Genomic DNA, 25290 nt, shown 5'->3' with positions numbered 1-25290 from the left:
CTGCAAACCTTCTACATGAGGAGACTTTGGAAGAGGAGGGGCATGCGGCCTCTTTGTCTTCACCTGTAGGTCCAGCTGAGGACATTAGTCATACGGACTCTTTGATTCTCCCTCAGGCTCCAACGCGTAAACGGCAAAAAAGGTGTATGGCCTTTCTGCGGCGCGTCGAAGTGCTAGGATTAAGTTTAAGAAGAAATTTCACGACGATTCATGAAAGGCATATTTTGGAATAGCAGAGGTCTAAGGGACTTGGCTAAGCGTAGGTTTTTGGCGGATGCATCTCGGGATTACAAACTTGATTTTATTGCGTTGCTAGAGACTGGTAGGGCGAATTTTACTTCTAGTTTCTTGGAACGATCTCAGGAGGTCTTGATTTTGATTGGCACTGTTTGCCACCTCGGGGAAGATCTGGCTGGATCCTTCTAGGTGTCAACTGCGAGTCTCTGGAGGTGCTTGATGTTTTCTAGGGGGAATTTGCAGTTAAGTTCCATGTGCGGTCGAAAACTGACGGGTTCAGGTGGGCTTTAGTGGCTGTGTATGGGGCGACACAGCCTGAGCTAAAATCGGACTTCCTCGCAGATTTAGTTAGAATTTGTGGGGATGATACCTTACCTATTCTCGTTGGTGGTGACTTTAACATTATTAGAAGACGAGAAGAGAAAAATAATGACAATTTTGATGGCAGATGGTCATTCATATTTAATGCAATTATTGAAAGCCTGGATTTGCGAGAGATTGATCACACAGGCAGGCAATTTACTTGGGCAAATAATCTTCCAAATCCGACGTATGAAAAACTTGATAGAGTTCTCACAAGTATAGAATGGGAACAAAAATTTCCTCTTGTGACGGTGCAAGCGTTACAAAGGGGAATATCTGATCATACACCCCTTCTTGTAGACTCTGGTGAGGCGGCTCACCAAGGCAACAAGAATGTCTTCTCTTTCGAAACTGCGTGGTTCGAGAGAGAAGATTTCCTTGCGTTGATAGCAAGGGAATGGGCGGCAGAACAAAGGGGAGAATCAAATATTGGTCGGTGGCAGAATAAGATTCGACATCTTAGACAGTTCTTGAGAGGATGGGCTAAGAACAATAGCGGGGTCTATAGAAAGGAGAAAGAAAGATTGTTAAAGATCATCAATGACCTAGACATAGAAGCTGAAAGTAGTGCACTGGATATGGATGAGAGAGTGTCTAAAAGAGAAGCTGAGGTTTTGCTAGCTAAGCTTCTTAGAGAGGAGGAGTTGAAATGGGCACGTAGAGCGAAAGTGCGCCAGGTGGTTCAAGGAGATAATAACACTCAATTTTTTCATATGATTGCCAATGGGAAACATAGAAAGAAGAGAATCATTCAACTTGAACAAGATGAGGGTACGATTGTTGGTCATGAAAATCTTAAAATGTATATTACCAACTACTATAAAAAAAACTGTTTGGGGCCCCAGCTGAGAATTATGTCGCCCTCGATGAGAGCATGGTGGATGACATTCCTCAACTGAAAGATGAAGAGAACGAAGTAATAACTGCACCTTTCTCTGAGAAGGAGGTGTTTGATGCAATATCCTAAATGGAAAATAACAAGGCACCTTATCCGGATGGATTCCCAGCTGAGTTTTACAAGAAATGTTGGGGTATTATTAAAGGCGATTTGATGCCCATGTTCAATGATCTGTTTAATGGCCACCTTCAACTTTTTAAGCTTAACTTTGGGGCTATCACGTTGTTACCAAAGAAGGCGGAAGTGATTCGCATTGAGCAATTCAGGCCGATATGTTTGCTCAATGTAAGCTTCAAGATTTTCACAAAAGTTGGTACAAACCGTCTGACTCAGATTGCTCATTCGGTGGTTCAGCCAACACAAACTGCCTTCATGCCTGATCGACACATCCTCGAGGGAGTGGTCGTTCTTCATGAGACATTACACGAAATTCACTCGAAGAAGCTCGATGGAGTGGTCTTCAAAGTGGATTTTGAAAAGGCATACGATAAAGTGAAGTGGTCATTCTTACAGCAGGCCTTACGTATGAAAGGATTTGATGAGGCTTGGAGGAAGCAGGTTGAATCATTTGTACAAGGGGGTAGTGTCGGCATCAAAGTAAATGACGATATTGGCCAGTACTTCCAGACGTTAAAAGGATTGAGACAGGGAGACCCGATGTCGCCGATTCTCTTTAATGTCGTGGTTGACATGTTGGCCGTTTTTGTTAATAGAGCAAAACAGGACGGTCAAGTAGGGGGGCTCATCCCCCATCTGGTTGAGGGTGGGGTGTCCATTCTTCAATATGCCGACGATACCATCATTTTCATGGAACATGACCTTGTTAAGGCCAGAAACATGAAGTTATTGCTTTGCCTGTTCGAACAACTATCAGGGTTAAAAATTAATTTTAATAAAAGTGAGCTGTTTTGTTTTGGACGCGCCAGAGAAGAACAAGAAACCTACAAGCAGCTATTTGGCTGTGAAATAGGCACACTACCCTTCACGTACCTAGGGATTCCAATTCATCACCGTAAGCTCACAAATAAAGAATGGAAATGTATCGAGGATCGGTTTGAAAAGAGGCTAAGTTGCTGGAAGGGCAAACTTTTGTCTTATGGAGGAAGATTGGTGCTTATTTGAAAGTGCGTTATATCGACTAGAGGGGGGGTGAATAGGCGATTTTTATGAAAGTCTTCAAAACGTGGAAGTTATGAAGACAAACGATAGAAGTGAACCTATTACCCTGCAGCGGAAGGTAGACTACACTAGGCAAGCCATAGTCAAGTATTCAATAGAGTAAAAGCACAATGACTAATAGCAGCAATGTAGTAAGGATCAGGTAGGAAGATATTGTGAAGCCACACAGAACACGCAGTCACTCAGTGAAGACAAAAGATAGTGCAAACATACAATGACTTCACAAGGAGTAACAGTAAGTAAAGGGAAGGGAAGATGAAACCAGTGACTCGCTGAAGACAATGATTTGTTGGACCAGTTCCAGTTGTTGTGACAATTGTACGTCTGGTTAGGGCGGCTAGGTATTTAAACCTTAGGACACACAGTCCCGGATACCCAGTCCTGAACACGCAGCTCAGGACACCCAGTCCTCACCGTATTCCCCTTGAGCTAAGGTCACACAGACCTCGCCCAATCACTCTGGTAAGTCTTCAAGGTAGACTCCCAAACCTTCACAGACTTCGTTCACCGGCAATCCACAATGTCTCTTGGATGCTCAGAACGCGACGCCTAACCGGCTGGAGGATGCACAGTCCTCAAGTGTAATAAGTCTTCAGATCACACAGACAAGAAGACTTAAGTGATGCCTAATTCTCTTTGGGTCTGGGAGGTTAGGGCTTTATCCTCGCAAGGAATTCTCTCTCAAAGGCTTCGAGGTGGGTTGCTCTCAAACGACAAAAGCCGTACTCTGAATCTGAGCAGCCAACCGTTTATGGTTGTAGGGGGTGGGCTATTTATAGCCACTTGGCAACCCGACCTGATTTGTCCGAAATGACCCTGGGTCACTAAGGAACTGATACGTGTTCCAACGGTCAGATTTCAAACTCACACGGCAACTTTACTTGGGCTCCAAGCAAAGCTGACTTGCCCGACTCTGGACAAGATTCGCTCTCAAAGTCTTCACTCGAAGACATAGGTTTTGTTTAAGCATCACTTCAGTCATTCTGACTCGTTCTCTTGGACCCCATTTAACAGTATGGTGGTTCCTATGACTCAACACAAAAGAAAGAGAACTACGAAAGATCTAAATCTTCGAGCTCCATAGGCTTCATGTGGTGTCTTCTCTTGTCATAGTCTTCAATGTGAATATCTTCATATACCACCTTTGACTTCAAATGTCTTCATACATTTTTAAGGGTCATCTCTGGTAGGAAAACCGAATCAATGAGGGACTTCTACCTGTGTTATCCTACAATTCTCACAAACACATTAGTCCCTCAACTAGGTTTGTCGTCAATACTCCAAAATCAACTAGGGGTGGCACTAGATGCACTTACAATCTCCCCCTTTTTGGTGATTGATGACAAACTAGTTGAAGTTTTCAACGGGGAATATAATCTGTGAAATTGTAAAGGATAAGGAATTGCCTTCATAAGTTGCAAGGGCTCCCCCTGAAGATGTGCATATAAGTAATTTGCTTTTGGAATGCAAATGCACATGGCAGGTTGTACTTGTGGAGATCCACTTCAACTTATGATGACAATCCACTATGCATGTGAAAGTATATAAAGATAATGACATGCATAATGGAAAATGGACGTGTGCAGAATGATCTAAGTGCGGAATTTATCGTCGCACATGCGGAATTTATCATCACAAAACAAGGTGGCAGATAAGTAGCAGACGACCATCGAGTTTAAGTGTTACAACTCAAAGAACCAAATGTAGCAAAATGAGAGTTGTAAGCACGAAGAAAAATATAAAGCACCCGCCCATATGGACCCGCTTGAAGACTATCAACCTCATATGCTTCTCCCCCTTTTGTCAGTAAGGACCAAAAAGGTTTGAAGACATAGAGCATTTACTCGTTCCCATGAGGAGTAGGTGAAGTAGCAGGGTCGTTGGTGGTGTTTGGCGGTGCTGAAGAGCTTGGAGCAGAGTCGAAGCGTGCTGAAGAAGGTGGCGGTGAAGTAGCATCGTCTTCATCCTCGATAACTCTGGCAGTTACAGTTGCAGCAGAGGAAGAGAACTCAGAGTCTTCAAGGGATGGAGTTCGTCGCAGCACTGCCCTTCGAGGAGGTGTGGAGTCAAACTTGAAATGCTCAGTGAAGCCATCCTCTTGAAGATCATCTTCAAAACACATCAGCGTTAGCCCTTTCCATGTGCGGCGAGAGGTTTCATGGGTAACAAAAGCATTCTTGGTGGCAAGATTGCAAATGCGATTAACATCCACCAAGAGGCTTTGCATCTGACGCTTCAGCCAGTCATGATGTCTATCCTGTTTCTGATGAAGAGCCACAAGAAGCTCTCGGTCGTTGAGAACACGAGTGCGCTTCTTGGGTCGTGGAGCAGTTGTACTGTCAGTGGCTTCAGTGAGAGCAGGATGTGGTGCATGTGTAGTGCCAGCCAAAGGATACATATGAGTGACTGCTTCAACTCCTTCAATGTTCTGAGAAAAACTCTGATGCTCTGCATTCTGAAGACTTAGAGGTTCCTTGGCAGGCTCAGGATAGATGGCTTCAATAGACATATCCACATCAGGCAGAAAAATCCGATGATTGCGAGCAGATGGCTGATATGAGATAGCGGAGTGAAGTTTGATCAGCCGCATTACCCATGGGGCGTAGAATTTCAAGCCAAACAGATCAGAGCCTGATGTAGCAAGTTGGCGAATGAAGAAGTCCTGTGCATTGAAGCATTTTCCATGAAGAATATAAAAGACCAAAGTCTTCATTGCACCTTCAAGCTTGGCATGTGGAGAGTGCCCTTTGATGGGCCAGAGAGTTCGCCTTATGATGTGATAAATAGTCCTTGGCAGATACTCAAGGTCTTCAACGAAGAACTCCATGGGATAAGTAGCATCTTGGGGCAATGGCTTCATCATACTGAGCATCTGACTCATATCAGGTTCAGTCTTCTGAAAGATGCTCTCAATAGCTTCACTATGAAGCTGACAGTCATGCTCGTAGAGATCGCCAGGAGTGGGCAAACCAGTGAGCTCAATGATGTCAAAGGATTTGGCTTCGTGATGAACGTTTCCTGTCATCCACTCCAGGACCGAAGTCTTCGGATCTCTGCTATACCCGCGGATGTGAAGTGTGGCATAGAATTGGAGCAGCAACTCTTCATTCCAATGCTCTTGGTCAGTGACGAACGGCAGCAGTCCAACCTCTTTGAAGCAATCCAGATCTTCTTCCAGACAGGGCAGACCAGCTATTGCTTCAATGTCAAGGCGTTTGTGTGGGAAGATGCGACCTTGGTTGTAAAGAACGCATGAGTAATAGCTTCACTGCGGATAACTCCAGAACCGATCAGATGATATTCTTTCCCTGGAGAGGGGTTCCTGAAGCTATTGAAGAAGGTGTTGTCTGCTCTGAAGCCATTGATATTGAAGGATCCAGGTGCTGATGCAGGACCTGGAAACCTGGGCAATCTTGGGATTGGCTTCTGTACCTGAGGCCTGTGTTCAACATGATAGTCGAACTGGGGACCGGCAGCAGACTCAGGAACAGAAGTGGCGGGATCAGTGGCTTCGCTGACTTCTGGTGCTTTTGTTGGTGAGGGCTCCACATTAGCTTCAGCCATGACAGCGTCAGTGGCTTCAGTGGTGTTGGTGGTGGCAGCCGTAAGATTTTCAATCACGTTCTCCTCGAGAACTGCTTCTTGGTGGGACAGGGGAGTAGCAGCTTGTGGTACTTCTTCATCGGCTGATGCAGCCGGAATGTCTTCAGCAGTTTTAGCTTCAGACACAGAGATTTGAGGCCTTGGACCTCTGCGAAGCCTACGCAACGCGGGCGACGCCTGTGGAGTTTGTGTTGGCTGGGCCTCAGAGTCTTCTTCCGCTTGCGGGCGATCAGCCCATGAAGCATCCTGAGCGATTGGCATCAGAGGACGACCAATGCTGATGAGTTCGCTGTTTTCGAGCTGAGGAAAGACTGCACCATCTTCTACATGGTCATGTTGACCAATGTCTTCAGCAGCGATGGGATCAGCTGCTGGAAAGTCTTCAGCTTCATGAGCCTCTGTGAAAGCAGGCTCATGGATTGTCAGTTGGCGTTCAGCGTCAGGACGAACCATGGAAATGGGTTCAACTATCAAAGGCTCTGTGGGAGCAGCCCGATCTTTCTTGGTCTTCCTCTTCTTCTTGGAGGGGGCAATAGGAGAGGCTTCAGGATGTTTCCTCTTCCTGGCTTCAGCCTCAGCAGTCCTCGTCTTCTTGAGCTCTGAAGCGGTTGACCGGCTTTTTGGCTTCGAGCCAGTCATTCTAGTTGGGAAGACAATGGGATCTGCTTCCAGCCTTGGTGCATCAGGTTCAGCCGTAGTGGGCTTCTTCATCTTCTTTGCGGCCATCCTGGGGTCGATACCAGGACGCCCAAGGGCCTTGCGCTTCTCAGCCTCATTGTAGGCTTGCACACATCTGTCAGCCAGAACCTTCATGCGCTCACGAGAACCTTGAGCTTCTGCATGTTTCTTGAGAAAGGCTTCCTTGAGCTCGTGCAGCATAATCTTGAAGTTCTTCACCTCTTGCACGCTGAGCTTGGTCATATGCTTCTTGAACTGAGCCTTTTCATAGTCAATCTTCTGCTTCAGTTCAACAATGCGTTGGGCGATAGCTAGTTCTGAAGCAATGGCGCCATGGAAGGCGGCACTGGGGCCAATGGGTAGTTGCAGATCTTCGAAACTGATATTTGGCGTGTCAAACCACTCATCAATGAAGTTGTGGATGATTGTTACATCAAAGAGAGGCAGATCATTGAAGATTTCTGCTTCTTATTTGCTCTTGATGAGTTGCTCAAGAGCGTCATCTGCAACATCTTCATCACTTGACAGATCAATGGCATCATTGCGCAGAATGGCAGCAGCTGTTAGCTCTTGGCCGGTGTGTGGCAGAGGCATCTTGACCTTCTGGGGCTTGGAGATGCGTGATAAATCTTCGGACTGCACACTGTCTTCAGGAGGTGTAGTTGCCAGTGGCTTCGCCCGTGAGATTTTGGTGAAGGGACAGGCTTTGAAGCTTTAGGCTTCTTCAACTTCTTTGGCTTCGGCGCTGCAGGCGCTTCATCTGATTCAGCGTCAGCTGCAGGCTCATTCACTGCAGTCCCTTGAACCAAGATATGGGTGATGAGGCCTTCAAGGTTGTAGAAAGGACCGATGACATTGGGTTCTGCATCTCGTGTGCCATCAGCCCTTGGAGCTGGGGGACCAGGGTTGAAATCTAATCCCAAAATCTTCTTGTTCTGCTTCGCTGAGTTCTGGGCAAACTGGAAGTTGCGCTTAAACAGATTGTCGTCACGACACCATAGCAGTGACGATGGGTGTGCATCAACAGGTTGTGGCCCACGGACCATGCAGGGATAGAAGCCTTGTTCAATGGCTTCATCTCTGGACCTGGGTTGAAGATTCTTGTATAGGATGTCTCCCCACGGTCTCTTGATGGCATTTTTCTCAGCATATTCCTGGGTTACAAATCGGTATTTGAACCATTGTTCTGCCCAATATCTTCGAATCCATTGGATTCGGGTCTTGCGCTGATTGTAATCCTCTTCAGGATCTATCTTGTACAGTTCTGAGAGGTCATCTGGCAGATCTCTAGATGTTTCTCCACGAAGCTTTCTGCCACCCTTCCTTGCTGATTTTTCTGAAGCCATGAACCTTAATCTGAAGGGCTTCAATACGTTCAGAGGCTTCAAAGGTTTTCGCTTGCTGGACAAACAGGAACTGGCTTCGGGAGAATTTATGTGATGCTGTAAGAATTCTGCAAATGAATGCATACTATGAGAACCAAAGGATTCTCCCACGGACATGTACCTGTGACAGCATTAAGGTGCGAGGGAAGGGGAAGAGGTCATATGCATTCTCAGAAGATTTTGAAGATAAGTCAGTTTAGAAGACATTAACCTCATCGTGCGAAGACATTCACTCATAGATAAGGAGTTGGTTCCAGATTTGTACGAATCCACAGATCAGTACAAGTGAGGAATCTAACTACTTTGTGAAGGATAAGTGAATATACTAGGCATGTTATGAGATGCAGTATGAGAGAGATCTAACTTGTGAGAATAGAAACTGCTTGTGGTGGAAAGTGACAAAGCCATAGGATCAATGGTGCCGTAAAAAGGAAGTTTTATTTACCACACTAAGAACTGCTAGACGGAGTGGAAGATGAGGCCGAGCAGTTCGATCTTCCGTGCCCTAACTTGGCGACGGAGGACACCTACGGCGACGGCGGAGAGGACGATGTCCGCGGTCGGCGTGAAGACGGCGTCAGAGAGGTTGCGGCAGCGAAGCGCTTCGTCGCCGGCGTCGTCGAGGGCTAGCGGTGGCGCTAGGGTTCGTGCGAGAGTGGAAGAAGAGATAATGACCGCTGTGAAGTGTGTATTTATAGGTATAGGGGCGGCACTGCATTATTACACAGGTGCCCCTGGCGATTCGCATCTGAGGAACACGTGGCCATTATGCGGAATTTTGGGGTTTGTTCCACGTCCCACGCACGCCTGGATTGTCGGGTGGTCGTTCCTACTTCTCCGGGTTTCATGTGGAGGAATGAGCATTGAAAACGGACTTAATGGTTGTCTCTGTATCTTCTGCTGACAAGGACGCAGAAAAGACATTCGACAGTTTCAATAGAATGCATATGATTTGGAGAGATAGAATTTGAGATAGAAAGCATAGAGAGGTTAGGGTCCGATCACATTCACTTAGTTCAAAAGATTCAACAAGAAGACATAGCTATAAATGAATGCTGTAGAGGACAGAACACTAGTATATATATATATAATCAACATAGTGAAGATAATCATGAAGATATGTTGAGATTGAAGCCAAACCAAATGTGAAGACATAGCAAATGTAACGCCATGAGTGAAACACTTCAAACAGAACATGTGGTGGTGGCGTTACCCACCGTATAGAAAGTATTAGACCCAGACACGGCGCACAATTATCGTGGCGCTCCGAAGCCAAATTCCACATTAATGTATTCACACTTAGAATGTATGTCTTCATTGATTGAAGATATACTTTACTTCGTGTGTTGCACATCTAAGTCATCAATATGCATAAGGGTTAGGATGTGTGCCTGATCACAGGACATTTGAGGATTCCAGGATATTTAGCTCACACCGTAACTTGCAAAATCTCTTCTCATCCAAGGGCTTGGTGAAGATATCTGCCAATTGCTCTTCAGTGTTGACGTGTATGATATCAATATCTTCCTTCACAACATGATCTCTGAGAAAGTGATGACGAATTTCAATGTGCTTTGTCTTCGAGTGCTGAACTGGGTTGTTGGCAATCTTGATGGTGCTTTCGTTGTCGCAGTAGAGTGGCACTTGCTTCAGATGAATGCCATAGTCCTTGAGTGTTTGCTTCATCCACAGAAGCTGAGCGCAGCAAGATCCAGCAGCAATGTATTCAGATTCAGCAGTGGAGAGAGATACACAGTTCTGCTTCTTTGAAGACCAACATACAAGTGATCGTCCCAGAAAGTGACATGTGCCTGATGTAGACTTGCGATCAACTTTGTCACCAGCATAATCAGCATCCGAGAATCCAACCAGATCAAACTCTGAGCCCTTTGGATACCATAATCCTAGAGTTGGGGTGTGAGCCAAATATCGAAGAATTCGCTTCACAGCTAAGTGATGCGACTCCTTTGGTGCCGCTTGAAATCGAGCACACATGCAAACACTAAGCATAATATCTGGCCTAGATGCACATAGATAAAGTAAAGAACCAATCATGGAGCAGTATACCTTTTGATCGAACTCTTTACCATTGTCGTCAGGACCCAGATGATGCTTGGCTGGCATTGGCGTCTTGAAGCCTTTGCAGTCTTGCATACCGAACTTCTTCAGGCAATCTTTGAGATACTTCTCTTGAGATATGAAGATGACGTTGTGTTGCTGTCGTATTTGAAGACCGAGAAAGAACTTCAGCTCTCCCATCATAGACATTTGATATTGCTCTTGCATCATATATCCAAACTCTTCACTGTACTTCTGATTGGTGCAGCCGAAGATAATGTCATCCACATATATTTGGCACACAAACAGTTCACCATCATATGTCTTCGTGAAGAGAGTGGGGTCGAGAGAACCAGGTATGAAGCCTTTGCTCTTCAGGAAGTATTTGAGTGTGTCATACCAGGCCCGAGGGGCTTGTTTGAGGCCATACAGTGCCTTGTTGAGCTTGTATACCATGTCAGGATGTTTTGGATCTTCAAAGTCAGGCGGTTGTGCAACATACACTTCTTCTTCAATCTTGCCATTGAGAAAAGCACTCTTCACATCCATTTGATATAGAAGTATGTTATGATGATTTGCATAGGCCAGCAGTATGCGTATGGCTTCAAGTCTAGCCACAGGAGCAAATGTTTCATCGAAGTCAATGCCTTCCACTTGAGTATATCCTTGAGCAACGAGACGAGCTTTGTTTCTGACAACTTGACCATGCTCATCTTGCTTGTTGCGGTATATCCATTTGGTGCCTATTATATTATGCTTCCGTGGATCAGGACGCTTAACCAGTTCCCATACATTATTCAGCTCAAACTGTTGAAGCTCTTCTTGCATAGCTTGAATCCATTCAGGTTCCATGAAGGCTTCTTCAACTTTCTTGGGTTCTGTTATTGAGACGAATGCGAAGTGCCCATAGAAATTTGCCAGCTGAGTTGCCCTTGAACGAGTGAGTGGACCGGGTGCATTGATGCTATCAATTATTCTTTCAATCTGCACTTCATTGGCAACGCGAGGATGTACAGGGCGAAGATTTTGCTCTTGCTGATCATTGTCGTTGTTAGAAGGAATGTCTTCAGGCTGAGCATTGTCTTCATGTTGATCAGGTGCTGAGATGATAAGTTCTTCTTCAGGATGAGCTTCAGAAGGTATAATTTCTCCAGTTCCCATTAGCTTGATTGATTCACTGGATGGAACTTCATCTAGCACATTTGGCAGTTGCTCTCTTTGTGAACCGTTGGTCTCATCGAACCGCACATCCACTGTTTCAACCACTTTGTAATGAAAGAGATTGAAGACTCTGTAGGAGTGCGAGTCCTTTCCATATCCAAGCATAAAACCCTCATGTGCTTTTGGTGCAAACTTTGAGGTGTGATGTGGGTCCTTGATCCAGCACCTGGCGCCAAATACTCTAAAGTAACTGACATTTGGCTTCTTGCCAGTAAGGAGCTCATAAGATGTCTTGTTCAGAAGCTTGTGAAGATAAACACGATTGATTGTATGGCATGCAGTATCAATGGCTTCAGGCCAGAATTTTCTTGGAGTCTTGTATTCATCTAGCATCGTTCTGGCCATCTCAATGAGTGTTCTGTTCTTGCGTTCGACGACCCCATTCTGCTGTGGCGTGTACGGGGCTGAGAATTCATGTGTGATGCCCAAGGTATCAAGATATGTATCTAGGCCAGTGTTCTTGAATTCAGTGCCATTGTCACTTCTGATATGCTTTATCTTGGCGCCATAGTTGTTCATTGCTCGATTGGCGAAGCGTCTGAAGACATCCTGCACTTCAGTCTTGTAAAGGATTATGTGCATCCACGTATATCTAGAATAATCATCAACAATGACAAAGCCATAGAGACAAGAAGTAGTAGTAAGAGTTGAGTAATGAGTGGGACCGAAAAGATCCATGTGAAGCAGTTCGAAGGGTCGAGTAGTGGTCATGATTGTCTTCGAGGGATGTTTGGCCCTCGTCATCTTTCCTGCCTCACAGGCACCGCATAAGTGATCTTTCTTCAACTTGACGCCCTCGATGCCTATGACATGCTTCTTCTTTGCCAGGGTGTGGAGGTTCCTCATGCCAGCATGCCCAAGCCTCCGATGCTAGAGCCAGCATTCTGAAGCTTTTGCTAGAAGACATACGGCAAGTTGTGGTCCTGCTGAGAAATCTACCACGTACAAATCATCTTTTCGATACCCTTCAAATACTAGAGACTTGTCAGATTCCATTAGAACAAGGCAACGATATTTTTCAAATATTATGATCATGTTTAAATCGCAAAGCATTGAGACAGACATTAAGTTGAAGCCAAGGGATTCAACAAGCATGACTTTATCCATGTGTTGATCCCTTGAGATTGCAACTCTACCTAGATCCAATACCTTACTTTTACCAGTGTCAGCAAATGTGATGTGGCTCTTGTCGGATGGACGTAAGGTTGAGTCCATAAGAAGGCTTCTTTTGCCAGTCATGTGATTTGTACATCCACTTTCAATAATCCATTCTGAAGACGCTGGTGTCGTACCCTACAGTGCAGTTAGGGGGATAGGCTTCACCAAGAGCATTGTGAAGCAAAAACATTTGACGAACCAGTGGGTTATGAAAGCTTAGATCCAGATTAGGACTAATAGGGAGAGTAGCAAGTGATTCAGGAACGAAGTACATAGTAAGACCATTCGGGCATTTGATCTTGCGCCCTACAAGATGTTTAAGGTCCCCAGCAATAGCGTCAGACGATTTTGGTTTTCTGCTGGAGACCCTTCCCTGCAAAAGAGAGTTAAGCTTTCTTAGCCACCCACATCTTCAAGGGTGGTTAGAAGCAATAAGTCTAAGTGCAGCATCTGAGAACTTTGGCTTTGGAGCCCTAGCAAACAGTCTTGCAGGCGGATAATAGTACTCATAAGAATAAGCAGAATAGTTCTTGGTCTTATGAACATGGCGGTTTGATGAACCGCTCTCATATTCATATGCCTGAGTATGGTTTCCCTGCAAAACATTTGCGTTAGTGCGACTCAGGTGAGTCCTCTGTCTGTATGAAGCCTTTGGACCGTATGAAGCCTTTGGTCTAAGGTTTGTCTTCTTCACGTGAGGTGTCATGATGACATTCATAGGAAGATTCTCCAGACACCTTTTCGGAACCCAGATCTTCTTCATAGGCGGTCCATTCCTGCAGTTAGTACCAATGTACCTGGCAAACACTTCACCATTCTGATTCCTAAACAGTTTATAGTTTGCATCAAGGGATTCATCAATGATAATGGTGTTAGCACAAGTGAAGCCAGATAGATTGGATGGATCTGCTGAAGGTTCCTTTGCAGCAACCCACGTGGTTTTGGGGTACTGCTCAGGTTTCCAGTAAGAGCCATCAGCATTCATTTTCCTTACGAACCCAACACCCTCTTTCCTCGGGTTTCGGTTCAGAATCTGCTTTTTGAGGACATCACATAGTGTCTGATGCCCTTTAAGACTTTTGTACATCCCTGTTTCAAGCAATGTCTTCAACCTAGCATTCTCATCAGCAATAGCAGTGGTATCCTCAGCAGAGGGGTTAGTTACCACATCAACAGTTGAAGATATTGCAACAGTAGTAGCAGTAGAACATTCAGCAACAGAAGTAGCATTATCACGCTCAATGCATTTAAGACATGGTGGTTCAAATCCTTCCTGAGCGGAACTGATCTGTTTGGCGCGAAGTGACTCGTTTTCTTTTTGAAGATCTTCATGAGCCGCTCTTAATTTCTCAAGATCTTGCTTCCTTTGAAGATAATCGTAGGAAAGCTTTTCATGAGTTGTTGAGAGAGTTTCATGACGACTTTCAAGTTCCTCATACTTAACGTGAAGATTTTTTATGTCTTCAATTAAGGATTTAGATCGAGTCATTTCAGCACCTAACAGATCATCGCTTTTGTCTAACAGTTTTTGAATATGTTCCATAGCTTCCTGTTGTTCAGTTGCAATTTTAGCAAGTGTTTTGTAGCTGGGTTTTGAACCACAATCAGAGTCATCGTCACTAGATGTTTGATAGTGAGTAGTGCGTGTGTTTACCTTGGCACCGCGTGCCATGAAGCAGTAGGTAGAAGCGGAGTAGTCCTTGTCATGTGCATCGGTGTCGGTGATGAAGTCATTGTCTTCAGTGTTGAAGATGGACTTGGCAACGTATGCTGTAGCCAGACTTGCGACGCCTGAATCGGACTCCTCCTCAGACTCCACCTCCGCCTCCTCAGAAGCAGACTCCTCCTCTGGATCCATTTCCTTGCCAACAAACGCACGTGCCTTGCCAGATGAGCTCTTCTTGTGTGATGAAGACTTCGAGGAAGACTTGGAAGAAGACTTTGAGTATTTCTTCTTCTTCTTGTCATCAGAGTCATATTCCTTGCTCTTCTTCTTCTTTTTGTTCTTATTGTCCCACTGTGGACACTCAGAGATGAAGTGGCCAGGTTTCTTGCACTTGTGACATGTTTTCTTCTTGTAGTCGTGAGCAGAAGCTTCATTATTCCTTGAGCTTGATCGGGAAGACTTTCTGAAGCCTTTCTTCTTGGTGAATTTTTGGAACTTCTTGACAAGCATAGCAAGTTCCCTTCCAATGTCTTCAGGATCATCAGAACTGCTGTCAGATTCTTCTTCAGATGAGGAGACAGTTTTTGCCTTCAAGGCACGAGTTCGCCCATAGTTTGGACCGTAGATATCTCTTTTCTCAGAAAGCTGAAACTCATGTGTGTTGAGCCTCTCAAGTATGTCAGACGGCTCGAGTGTCTTGAAATCAGGACGTTCTTGAATCATCAGGGCTAGGGTGTCAAACGAACTGTCAAGTGATCTCAGTAGTGTCTTGACGACTTCATGCTTGGTGATCTCACTAGCGCCGAGGGCTTGAATCTCATTTGTGATGTCAGTGAGTCGGTCAAATGTGAGCTGGACATTCTCATTGTCATTTTGCTTGAAGCGGTTGAAGAGGTTGCGAAGGACACTGATTCTCTGATCTCTCTGGGTTGAGACGCCTTCATTGTCCTTGGAGAGCCAGTCCCAGACCAGTTTAGATGTTTCCAAAGCACTCACACGACCATACTGTCCTTTGGTCAGATGACCACAGATGATATTCTTGGCAGTAGAGTCCAGTTGAACGAACTTCTTGACATCAGCAGCAGTGACACCTTCTCCAGCCTTGGGAACGCCGTTCTTGACGACATACCATAGGTCGACGTCAATGGTTTCAAGATGCATGCGCATCTTATTCTTCCAGTAGGGATATTCAGTTCCATCGAAGACAGGGCACACAGCGGAGACTTTAATTATCCCTGCAGTCGGCATAGCTAAAACTCCAGGTGGTTAAACCGAATCACACAGAACAAGGGAGCACCTTGCTCTGATACCAATTGAAAGTGCGTTATATCGACTAGAGGGGGGGTGAATAGGCGATTTTTATGAAAGTCTTCAAAACGTGGAAGTTATGAAGACAAACGATAGAAGTGAACCTATTACCCTGCAGCGGAAGGTAGACTACACTAGGCAAGCCATAGTCAAGTATTCAATAGAGTAAAAGCACAATGACTAATAGCAGCAATGTAGTAAGGATCAGGTAGGAAGATATTGTGAAGCCACACAGAACACGCAGTCACTCAGTGAAGACAAAAGATAGTGCAAACATACAATGACTTCACAAGGAGTAACAGTAAGTAAAGGGAAGGGAAGATGAAACCAGTGACTCGCTGAAGACAATGATTTGTTGGACCAGTTCCAGTTGTTGTGACAACTGTACGTCTGGTTAGGGCGGCTAGGTATTTAAACCTTAGGACACACAGTCCCGGACACCCAGTCCTGAACACGCAGCTCAGGACACCCAGTCCTCACCGTATTCCCCTTGAGCTAAGGTCACACAGACCTCGCCCAATCACTCTGGTAAGTCTTCAAGGTAGACTCCCAAACCTTCACAGACTTCGTTCACCGGCAATCCACAATGTCTCTTGGATGCTCAGAACGCGACGCCTAACCGGCTGGAGGATGCACAGTCCTCAAGTGTAATAAGTCTTCAGATCACACAGACAAGAAGACTTAAGTGATGCCTAATTCTCTTTGGGTCTGGGTGGTTAGGGCTTTATCCTCGCAAGGAATTCTCTCTCAAAGGCTTCAAGGTGGGTTGCTCTCAAACGACAAAAGCCGTACTCTGAATCTGAGCAGCCAACCGTTTATGGTTGTAGGGGGTGGGCTATTTATAGCCACTTGTCAACCTGACCTGATTTGTCCGAAATGACCCTGGGTCACTAAGGAACTGACACGTGTTCCAACGGTCAGATTTCAAACTCACACGGCAACTTTACTTGGGCTCCAAGCAAAGCTGACTTGCCCGACTCTGGACAAGATTCGCTCTCAAAGTCTTCACTCGAAGACATAGGTTTTGTTTAAGCATCACTTCAGTCATTCTGACTCGTTCTCTTGGACCCCACTTAATAGTACGGTGGTTCCTATGACTCAACACAAAAGAAAGAGAACTACGAAAGATCTAAGTCTTCGAGCTCCATAGGCTTCATGTGGTGTCTTCTCTTGTCATAGTCTTCAATGTGAATATCTTCATATACCACCTTTGACTTCAAATGTCTTCATACATTTTTAGGGGTCATCTCTGGTAGGAAAACCGAATCAACGAAGGACTTCTACCTGTGTTATCCTGCAATTCTCACAAACGCATTAGTCCCTCAACTAGGTTTGTCGTCAATACTCCAAAACCAACTAGGGGTGGCACTAGATGCACCTACATTATTAATTTTGTACTCACAAGTATGCCCATGTTTCTCCTCTCTTTCTTTGAAGTCCCGGTTGCGGTACGGAAAAGATTGAACTTTTATCGACCTAGATTCTTCTGGAAAATTGATGAGAACAAAAATAAGTATCGTTTGGCAAAGTGGGATGTTATTTGTAGACCAAAGGACCAGGGAGGATTGGGAATTGAAAACTTAGAGGTGAAAAATAGGTGCTTACTAAGCAAATGGCTGTACCGATTATGCACAGAAAGTGATGGAGTTTGGGATCAGTTATTGCGTAACAAATATCTCTATGCCAAAACACTAGCCCAGGTTACGGCAAAAGCGACTGACTCACCATTCTGGAAAGGGATTATGAGGACGAAAGTGGCATTCTTTAACAGGATTAAATTTATCATCGGGAATGGACGGGATACTCAATTTTGGGAGGATACTTGGTTAGGAGATTCGCCGCTGGCCTTACAGTATCCTTCCCTTTACAACATTGCGCAACGGAAAGAGGTTTCCGTTGCTACAGTGCTGGGTACTATCCCGCTTAACATACAGTTTAGACGGTCTGTTATTGGCGACTGTTGGACTAGATGGATACATCTTGTGCGCAGGTTAATGGAGGTTAACCTTTCGGATGTACCAGACACTTTGCAGTGGAAGCTTTCCAGCTCAGGGGTCTTCTCGGTTAAATCCATGTACATGGATTTGATCAATACCGGGACCATCCCGAGGACGGTTCATATTTGGAAAGTTAAGGTGCCCTTGAAGATAAAAGTTTTTATGTGGTTTGTGCATAAGGGTGTCATTCTTACTAAAGATAACTTAGTTAAGTGTAAGTGGGAAGGAAGTAAAAGATGCTGCTTTTGTGATCAGGATGAAACAATAGAACATCTATTTATCAAATGTCCACTTGCTAAACTGCTTTGGAGAACTATCCATGTTACATTCAACATCACTCCACCTCGCACGATATCACATTTGTTTGATAACTGGTTGACTGGAGTGGAGCCAAAGTCCGCGGCACATATCCGAGTGGGAGCATGTGCATTACTTTGGTCTCTATGAAATTCTCGCAATGACGTTACATTTAACAGACAAACCATTACCAACTTTTTGCAGGTCATCTTCAGAGCGTCTACTTGGATCCATACGTGGTCATTACTCAGTCGTGCGGACCACAGGGAGCATATGGATATTGGGTGCAACCGATGGGAGATGGTTGCACGGGATACTTACAACCGGTTTGGATGGCGGTCCAATAATAGGATTGACGTTTAGTCTCCTAGTCTTTCTGGCGCCGGTTGTGATTTTCATTTTTGGCCGCTTGTGGCTTTTCTTGGCTTAGTACGACCTTTGTTTATTTTTGAGACCTCCATTTGGAACCTTTGAGATACTTTTTAATAAATGGCTGTGTGCATCAAGAGATGCAGAGACCGGGGGTATACCTCCTTTTTGAAAAGAAAAAAAAAGATCTCTTGCACATACCTAGTCTCTGAACAGTGTAAACCGGACAGCCAAAAACGGACGCCATCGTCTTGAGAATGTCCTGGTTCGACGATGCGCCACCGGTTGCTATGATCCGGTTCGGAGGTATCGGCAGGCCGCATCTCTCAGCATGTCCCCTCATGGACATGAACTGGCCTTCTATCAACGCGCGCACCTGAATAATTTCTGTGTTAAACCAGCCGAAAACTTTGCTTGGCATGTTCAATCTCTTGATGACAACGACAAGTTGTGAAGTACTCAAACCTCTGACGGAGGATCAAACTCATCGGTTTGGCATTCCTCGGTCTCAGATAATGATTCGCTGGTTAAGACGTCGACAACGTAGTGGTTTGGTGACTGGAGGGAGAGGAATGGCCCCGCCGCGGGCGTTGCATCCTTCGTCGTCGGGAGACGAATGGCCGGCGGGTGTTGCATCCTCGGGGAGACGAATGGCATTGTGCTTGGTTGCATTCTTTCGATGGGAGACGAATGGCGCCGCTAGGGGTTGCATCCTCCGTTCAGTGGGTATTGCGGATGCAAGGTTGGAAGCACGTCGTGCCCGCCGGGGAGGTGCGGTTGGCTGTGGAGGCAGGGATAGTGGTTCGGTATGTAGGTTGATCGAATTCTAGGTTCGGGCTATGTAGGTGAGACTGCCGGCAAAAGTCGTACTCTGGTTGCGGCCGGAGTCGTCGATGGTGGCGCTCTCAAGCGTTGCTCCTTCGTTGGAGGCATCGATGTAGCTGCTCTCACCTTGCCTTTTCCGACATGCTCCGGGGGAAACTCTTAATCTAGTTTAGATCGGATGATGGCGGCGCTATTCAGCGTCGCGTTCTCTCTTGGGAGCATCGTCCTGGAGGTGAATCCAGTCAGTGGGACCCGTGGCTCGTGAGCCGTGAGGATGTGTGTGTTGTGTGTGTGGTGTATGCCGAAAGGCGTCGTTTGTATGGTTTTTTGTCTGGTTTTCCTCGTTAACTGGACCAATCTTCTTTCTTCTAGTCAATGAATTTGGAACTATCAACATTCAAAAAAGAACTCTTCAAACCGCCCAAGTTTCGTCCCTTGACTCAGCAAAAGCAGCTTTTTTTGCTAACTCAGCATGGTTTTGACCGGTCAACGCCCATGTGGTAATCTTTCCCTCTCTCTCATCCTATCTCTCCCAACATTTGGTCGAGCAATTGGCGTCCGCCTGCGGCGCCACCGGCACCGGAGACAACACGAAGGCGTAAATGCAGGGTAGGAGCTGCACAGAGCGCCACGAGCAACCGGCATACTGGCAGGGCCGGAGTGGAGCTCTTCTGCAGTAGCGCGAGGTGCCTGTGGCGGCATGGTCCTCCGGAACACCTCCATGCTAACAGGCAGCAGCGACATAGCCATCTCCACGCCCACGACGCGTCCCTCCGCCGCCATGGCACCTGTCCTCGCCACCTTCACGGTGTGTGTGCAGAAGAAGCCAGCGAGGCGTGGGTCGTCACTGCCTAATTCACGCGACTCGCCGGGGCGAGCGAGTCACCGTGGTGCCATGGTCCCCACAACGGTCAAGCTCATCTCGGGCTGACTGGGGCTTGTCCCCTGCGGTGCGGATGCTGCTGGTCCTGCCGGATCCCACACACGTGCACCGGTAGCCACATCGATAGTTCTGGCTGAGCGCACCACGCGCCACTCTGGCCAGGCCGCAGGAATGGACAATGACGAAGCGCCATGGAGCTTGCGCACGGCTCAATAGTCACTCCCTTCAACATGAACATGGACGGCAAGTTTTTGTGCGCATGCAATAACTCATGACATGCGTAGAGTATGTGTGCTACTCGTCTATTGTTGCCAGAACGGATCGAAACGATAAAGGTCATGTACGTGCATGTCCAAGAGGGTGGGCGAATCGATCAGCTAGACGCATCGTCCAGAGCAACGTGCGATCGGGGCCAGTCGATGAGCACCGGCACATCTCGCCGATGACCTTGCCACGCTCGCTTATGCCATGTCGACCATACTTCACACGCTTCTGTAGCCTCCATGCTTCGCGTAGCCGCGTGAGCTGCGCCCCGCCACGGTCTATCCGCACGCAACCACCATCTGTCGTCCTACTAGACACCGTGTCGTTGGTTGGTTGCTCCCCTGAATGATGCAAGCGCCCTGCATGCAGAGCCGCCGGTTGCCACGGAGGCGTTGTGGCTGGGCTCCGATGGCAGGGGGTGCAAGTGCAGCCAACGAGGTGATGGAAATGCAGGCTCGCTGCAAGTGCTCGTCAAAATGCCATGAGAGGGACAAAGAAGAGAGAGAGAGAGAGATACTGCCCAGTGAACAATGACTGGTCAAAACCATGTTGACTCGGCATGGATACCGCTTCTTTCAGATTAAGGGACGAAACTTGACCGGTTTGAAGAATTATAGGTGCAACTTGTCCAGTTTCATAGTTAAAGGACCAAATCTAGACTCTATCAAAAGTTGAGGGACTAAAAATATACTTTTCTCAAAGGAATATGCTTTTATTGAGAGTTGAAAAATCAAGACCTCCCGCTAAACGGGTGCTCTAACCAACTGAGCTATGAAATGTTTTTGTTTTTGTTTCCTTTAAGTATCATAATATTCAAAGATATAAGAGCGTACTGATCTAAACACTCTTATATTTGTTTACAAAGAGAGCAGTATTTAGGATATTCAAAAGTGTGCATTATTTGTGTTAGGTGGAAGCATGAAATTTTGAAGCTAGGAATTTTTTTATTTCCTTAATTAATTACAAAGGATGGACAAATATGGAGCACCGGATTTCCGTTACTTTGAGTTCTTATCAGACTACAGATACAAAGCGTTTCCCATTACTAAAATCCCACTTGCACATTAACCTACCTACTCCTGCAGCTTGGACAGCAAGAAGGCCGTCTTTGGGGGGGCAAATGCTAAAAATGTTCTAATATAAGTCACCCTAAAAAAATTCTTCAGAAATTGATCAAAGGCTGGGGGGCAGTGCCCCCCCCCCCCCCCCCCCCGCGCAGATACAAAGCGTTTCCCATTACTAAGATCCCACTTGCACATTAACCTAGCTACTCCTGCAGCTTGGACAGCAAGAAGGCCGTCTGCCCTACGAATCCCTACAGCAGGAACCCATGAAGATGCACGGCCGTCGGCACCACCTTCGCCGATCATTCTCTTGGTCTCTTTCAGGAGGCAGTAGTTCGTCCAACCCGTCATCACGTAAGAAAAGAACCAAACGGTCTTCATCGTGGGCGCTACTATCTACCATCAAACATGTTAGTGCGAGAGACCTAGCTGGCAGGAGAAGAATAAACAACGGACTTAGAAACGCCTCTACGAGCAATAACGCAAGAAGGGCAGGGATAGTCGAGACGATGAAAGTGGCTCTGACGCTGAATCGTGACCTTTGACTAGATTCCCGGCGGCAATACACTACTAAAAAAGTCAGTGTTTGGGGGGCAAATGCTAAAATTGTTCTAATCTAAGTCTCTGTAAAAAAAATCTTCAGAAATTGATCAAAGGCTGGGGGGCTGCAGATACAAAGCGTTTCCCATTACTAAGATCCCACTTGCACATTAACCTAGCTACTCCTGCAGCTTGGACAGCAAGAAGGCCGTCTGCCCTACGAATCCCTACAGCAGGAACCCGTGAAGATGCACGGCCGTCGGCACCACCTTCGCCGATCATTCTCTTGGTCTCTTTCAGGAGGCAGTAATTCGTCCAAACCGTCATCACGTAAGAAAAGAATCAAACGGTCTTCATCGTGGGCGCTACTATCTACCATCAAACATGTTAGTGTGAGAGACCTAGCTGGCAGGAAAAGAATAAACAACGGACTTAGAATCGCCTCTACAAGCAATAACGCAAGAAGGGCAGGGATAGTCAAGACGATGAAAGTGGCTCTGACGCTGAATCGTGACCTTTGACTAGATGCCCGGCGGCAATACACTACTAAAAAAGTCAGTGTTTGGGGGGGGGGGGCAAATGCTAAAAATGTTCTAATCCAAGTCTCCCTAAAAAAATCTTCAGAAATTGATCAAAGGCTGGGGGGGGGGGCAGTGCCCCCCTCCGCCTAGCCCAACATAGCTCCGTCACTGCATACCAAACCGGGTGGCGTTGAAGGAAGCAACCGTGAGCGAGGTCATCAGCGCTTCTATGGACAGGAGCACAATCGTCGTCTTCACACGATGTCGGTACCTCTTCAGGAGGAGGAGTGAGTTACAGTACTACTGATTAGTGAAAGTTAGTGACTGATGCCTACGCCTACTGATGTGAGAGAGAAGATGGAACAAGTAGGCGCGATATTACAATACTTACCAATCACGAACGCCGACGGCGTGGTGAGCCCCGATAGCGAGAACCTGCGGGCAAGTAGTGCGAACACCGCGTTCCAAACAACCTCCTCCACCTTCTTCGCCGTCTTGCGAACCTCCTCCGCGCCCCCCGCCGGCGAGGACGACTTGCCGGCGCGTGAAGCACCCACCGTCAGGCGCACCTCCTCCTCCTTAATCTCCGACGAGGATACCACCATCATGCGAACCTCCTCCTCCTTAAATCTCCGACGAGGAGCCACCGTCAAACCCGAGGAATAGGGAGCCATTTGGGAGGGGGAGAGGGAGGGAGCAACCATCGCCGTCGGCCATGAGAACGGGCAGAGAAGCTCCATGGTGGGTTCAGTCGGTGCCTCGCTGGATGTGTGTGGATTTTGATGACGAAGGGGAGACAAGTGGAGGAAGCAAAAAAAAGATTGAATAAAAAAGAATGCTTTCATTCAGAGTTGTCTGGCTGGATGTGTGTGGATTTTGATGAGGGTGAAGGGGAGACAAAACAAGTGGAGGAAGCAAACAAAAGATTGAACTGGATATGTGTGGATTTTGATGAGGGCGAAGGGGAGAAAAAATAAGTGGAGGAAGCAAAAAAAAGATTGAATAAAAAGAATGCTCTGGATGTGTGTGGATTTTGATGAGGGCGAAGTGGAGACAAAACAAGTGGAGGAAGCAAAAAAAAGATTGAACTGGATGTGTGTGGATTTTGATGAGGGCGAAGGGGAGACAAAACAAGTGGAGGAAGCAAAAAAAAGATTAAACTGGATGTGTGTGGATTTTGATGAAAGCATTCTTTTTATTCAATCTTTTTTTGCTTCCTTCACTTATTTTGTCTCCCCTCCGCCCTCATCAAAATCCACACACATCTAGTTCAATATTTTTGCTTCCTCCACTTGTTTTGTCTCCCCTTCGCCACCGCGTTCCAAACAACCTCCTCCACCTTCTTCGCCGTCTTGCGAACCTCCTCCGCGCCCCCCGCCGGCGAGGACGACTTGCCGGCGCGTGAAGCACCCACCGTCAGGCGCACCTCCTCCTCCTTAATCTCCGACGAGGACACCACCATCATGCGAACCTCCTCCTCCTTAAATCTCCGACGAGGAGCCACCGTCAAACCTGAGGAATAGGGAGCCATTTGGGAGGGGGAGAGGGAGGGAGCAACCATCGCCGTCGGCCATGAGAACGGGCAGAGAAGCTCCGTGGTGGGTTCAGTCGGTGCCTCGCTGGATGTGTGTGGATTTTGATGACGAAGGGGAGACAAGTGGAGGAAGCAAAAAAAAAGATTGAATAAAAAAGAATGCTTTCATTCTGAGTTGCCTGGCTGGATGTGTGTGGATTTTGATGAGGGTGAAGGGGAGACAAAACAAGTGGAGGAAGCAAAAAAAAGATTGAACTGAATGTGTGTGGATTTTGATGAGGGCGAAGGGGAGACAAAATAAGTGGAGGAAGCAAAAAAAGATTGAATAAAAAGAATGCTCTGGATGTGTGTGGATTTTGATAAGGGCGAAGGGGAGACAAAACAAGTGGAGGAAGCAAAAAAAGATTGAACTGGATGTGTGTGGATTTTGATGAGGGCGAAGGGGAGACAAAACAAGTGGAGGAAACAAAAAAAGATTGAACTGGATGTGTGTGGATTTTGATGAAAGCATTCTTTTTATTCAATCTTTTTTTTACTTCCTTCACTTATTTTGTCTCCCCTCCGCCCTCATCAAAATCCACACACATCTAGTTCATTTTTTTTTGCTTCCTCCACTTGTTTTGTCTCCCCTTCGCCATCGCGTTCCAAATAACCTCCTCCACCTTCTTCGCCGTCTTGCGAACCTCCTCCGCGCCCCCCGCCGGCGAGGACGACTTGCCGGCGCGTGAAGCACCCACCGTCAGGCGCACCTCCTCCTCCTTAATCTCCGACGAGGACACCACCATCATGCGAACCTCCTCCTCCTTAAATCTCCGACGAGGAGCCACCGTCAAACCCGAGGAATAGGGAGCCAATTGGGAGGGGGAGAGGGAGGGAGCAACCATCGCCGTCGGCCATGAGGACGGGCAGAGAAGCTCCGTGGTGGGTTCAGTCGGTGCCTCGCTGGATGTGTGTGGATTTTGATGACGAAGGGAAGACAAGTGGAGGAAGCAAAAAAAAGATTGAATAAAAAAGAATGCTTTCATTCAGAGTTGCATGGCTGGATGTGTGTGGATTTTGATGAGGGTGAAGGGGAGACAAAAAAAGTGGAGGAAGCAAAAAAAAAGATTGAACTGGATGTGTGTGGATTTTGATGAGGACAAAATAAGTGGAGGAAGCAAAAAAAGATGAATAAAAAGAATGCTCTGGATGTGTGTGGATTTTGATGAGGGCGGAGGGGAGACAAAACAAGTGGAGGAAGCA

At 46.5% G+C, this 25290-nt stretch overlaps 1 protein-coding gene and 1 pseudogene across 6 annotated transcripts; one reads left to right on the top strand and one right to left on the bottom strand.

Annotated features, from left to right (window-relative positions):
- Positions 1-210: 210 nt before the first annotated feature.
- Positions 211-1567, top strand: LOC147986045 (uncharacterized; annotated as a pseudogene).
- Positions 1568-13189: 11622 nt separating this feature from the next.
- LOC147986044 (uncharacterized) lies at positions 13190-23617 on the bottom strand. 6 transcript variants are annotated; one of them, XM_087544422.1, is made up of 3 exons: positions 22906-23617; positions 17137-17240; positions 13190-17048 (listed from the first exon to the last, which is right to left on the bottom strand). In XM_087544422.1, the coding sequence occupies exon 3, from the start codon at positions 15692-15694 to the stop codon at positions 13193-13195; it is 2502 nt and encodes an 833-aa protein (XP_087400548.1). In that variant the 5' UTR covers positions 15695-17048; positions 17137-17240; positions 22906-23617; the 3' UTR covers positions 13190-13192. The 6 variants fall into 6 exon arrangements, with proteins under 6 accessions (XP_087400548.1, XP_087400551.1, XP_087400549.1 ...); XM_087544425.1 differs by having other exon boundaries at positions 17157-17240; XM_087544423.1 differs by having other exon boundaries at positions 17137-18793; positions 22906-23036.
- Positions 23618-25290: the final 1673 nt, after the last annotated feature.

Source organism: Triticum urartu, chromosome 2A (assembly GCF_056163025.1).
Source record: "Triticum urartu cultivar PI428250 chromosome 2A, HENAU_Tu73, whole genome shotgun sequence".
Taxonomy (NCBI): Eukaryota; Viridiplantae; Streptophyta; class Magnoliopsida; order Poales; family Poaceae; genus Triticum; species Triticum urartu.
This window is presented reverse-complemented; position numbering and strand designations above follow the sequence as displayed.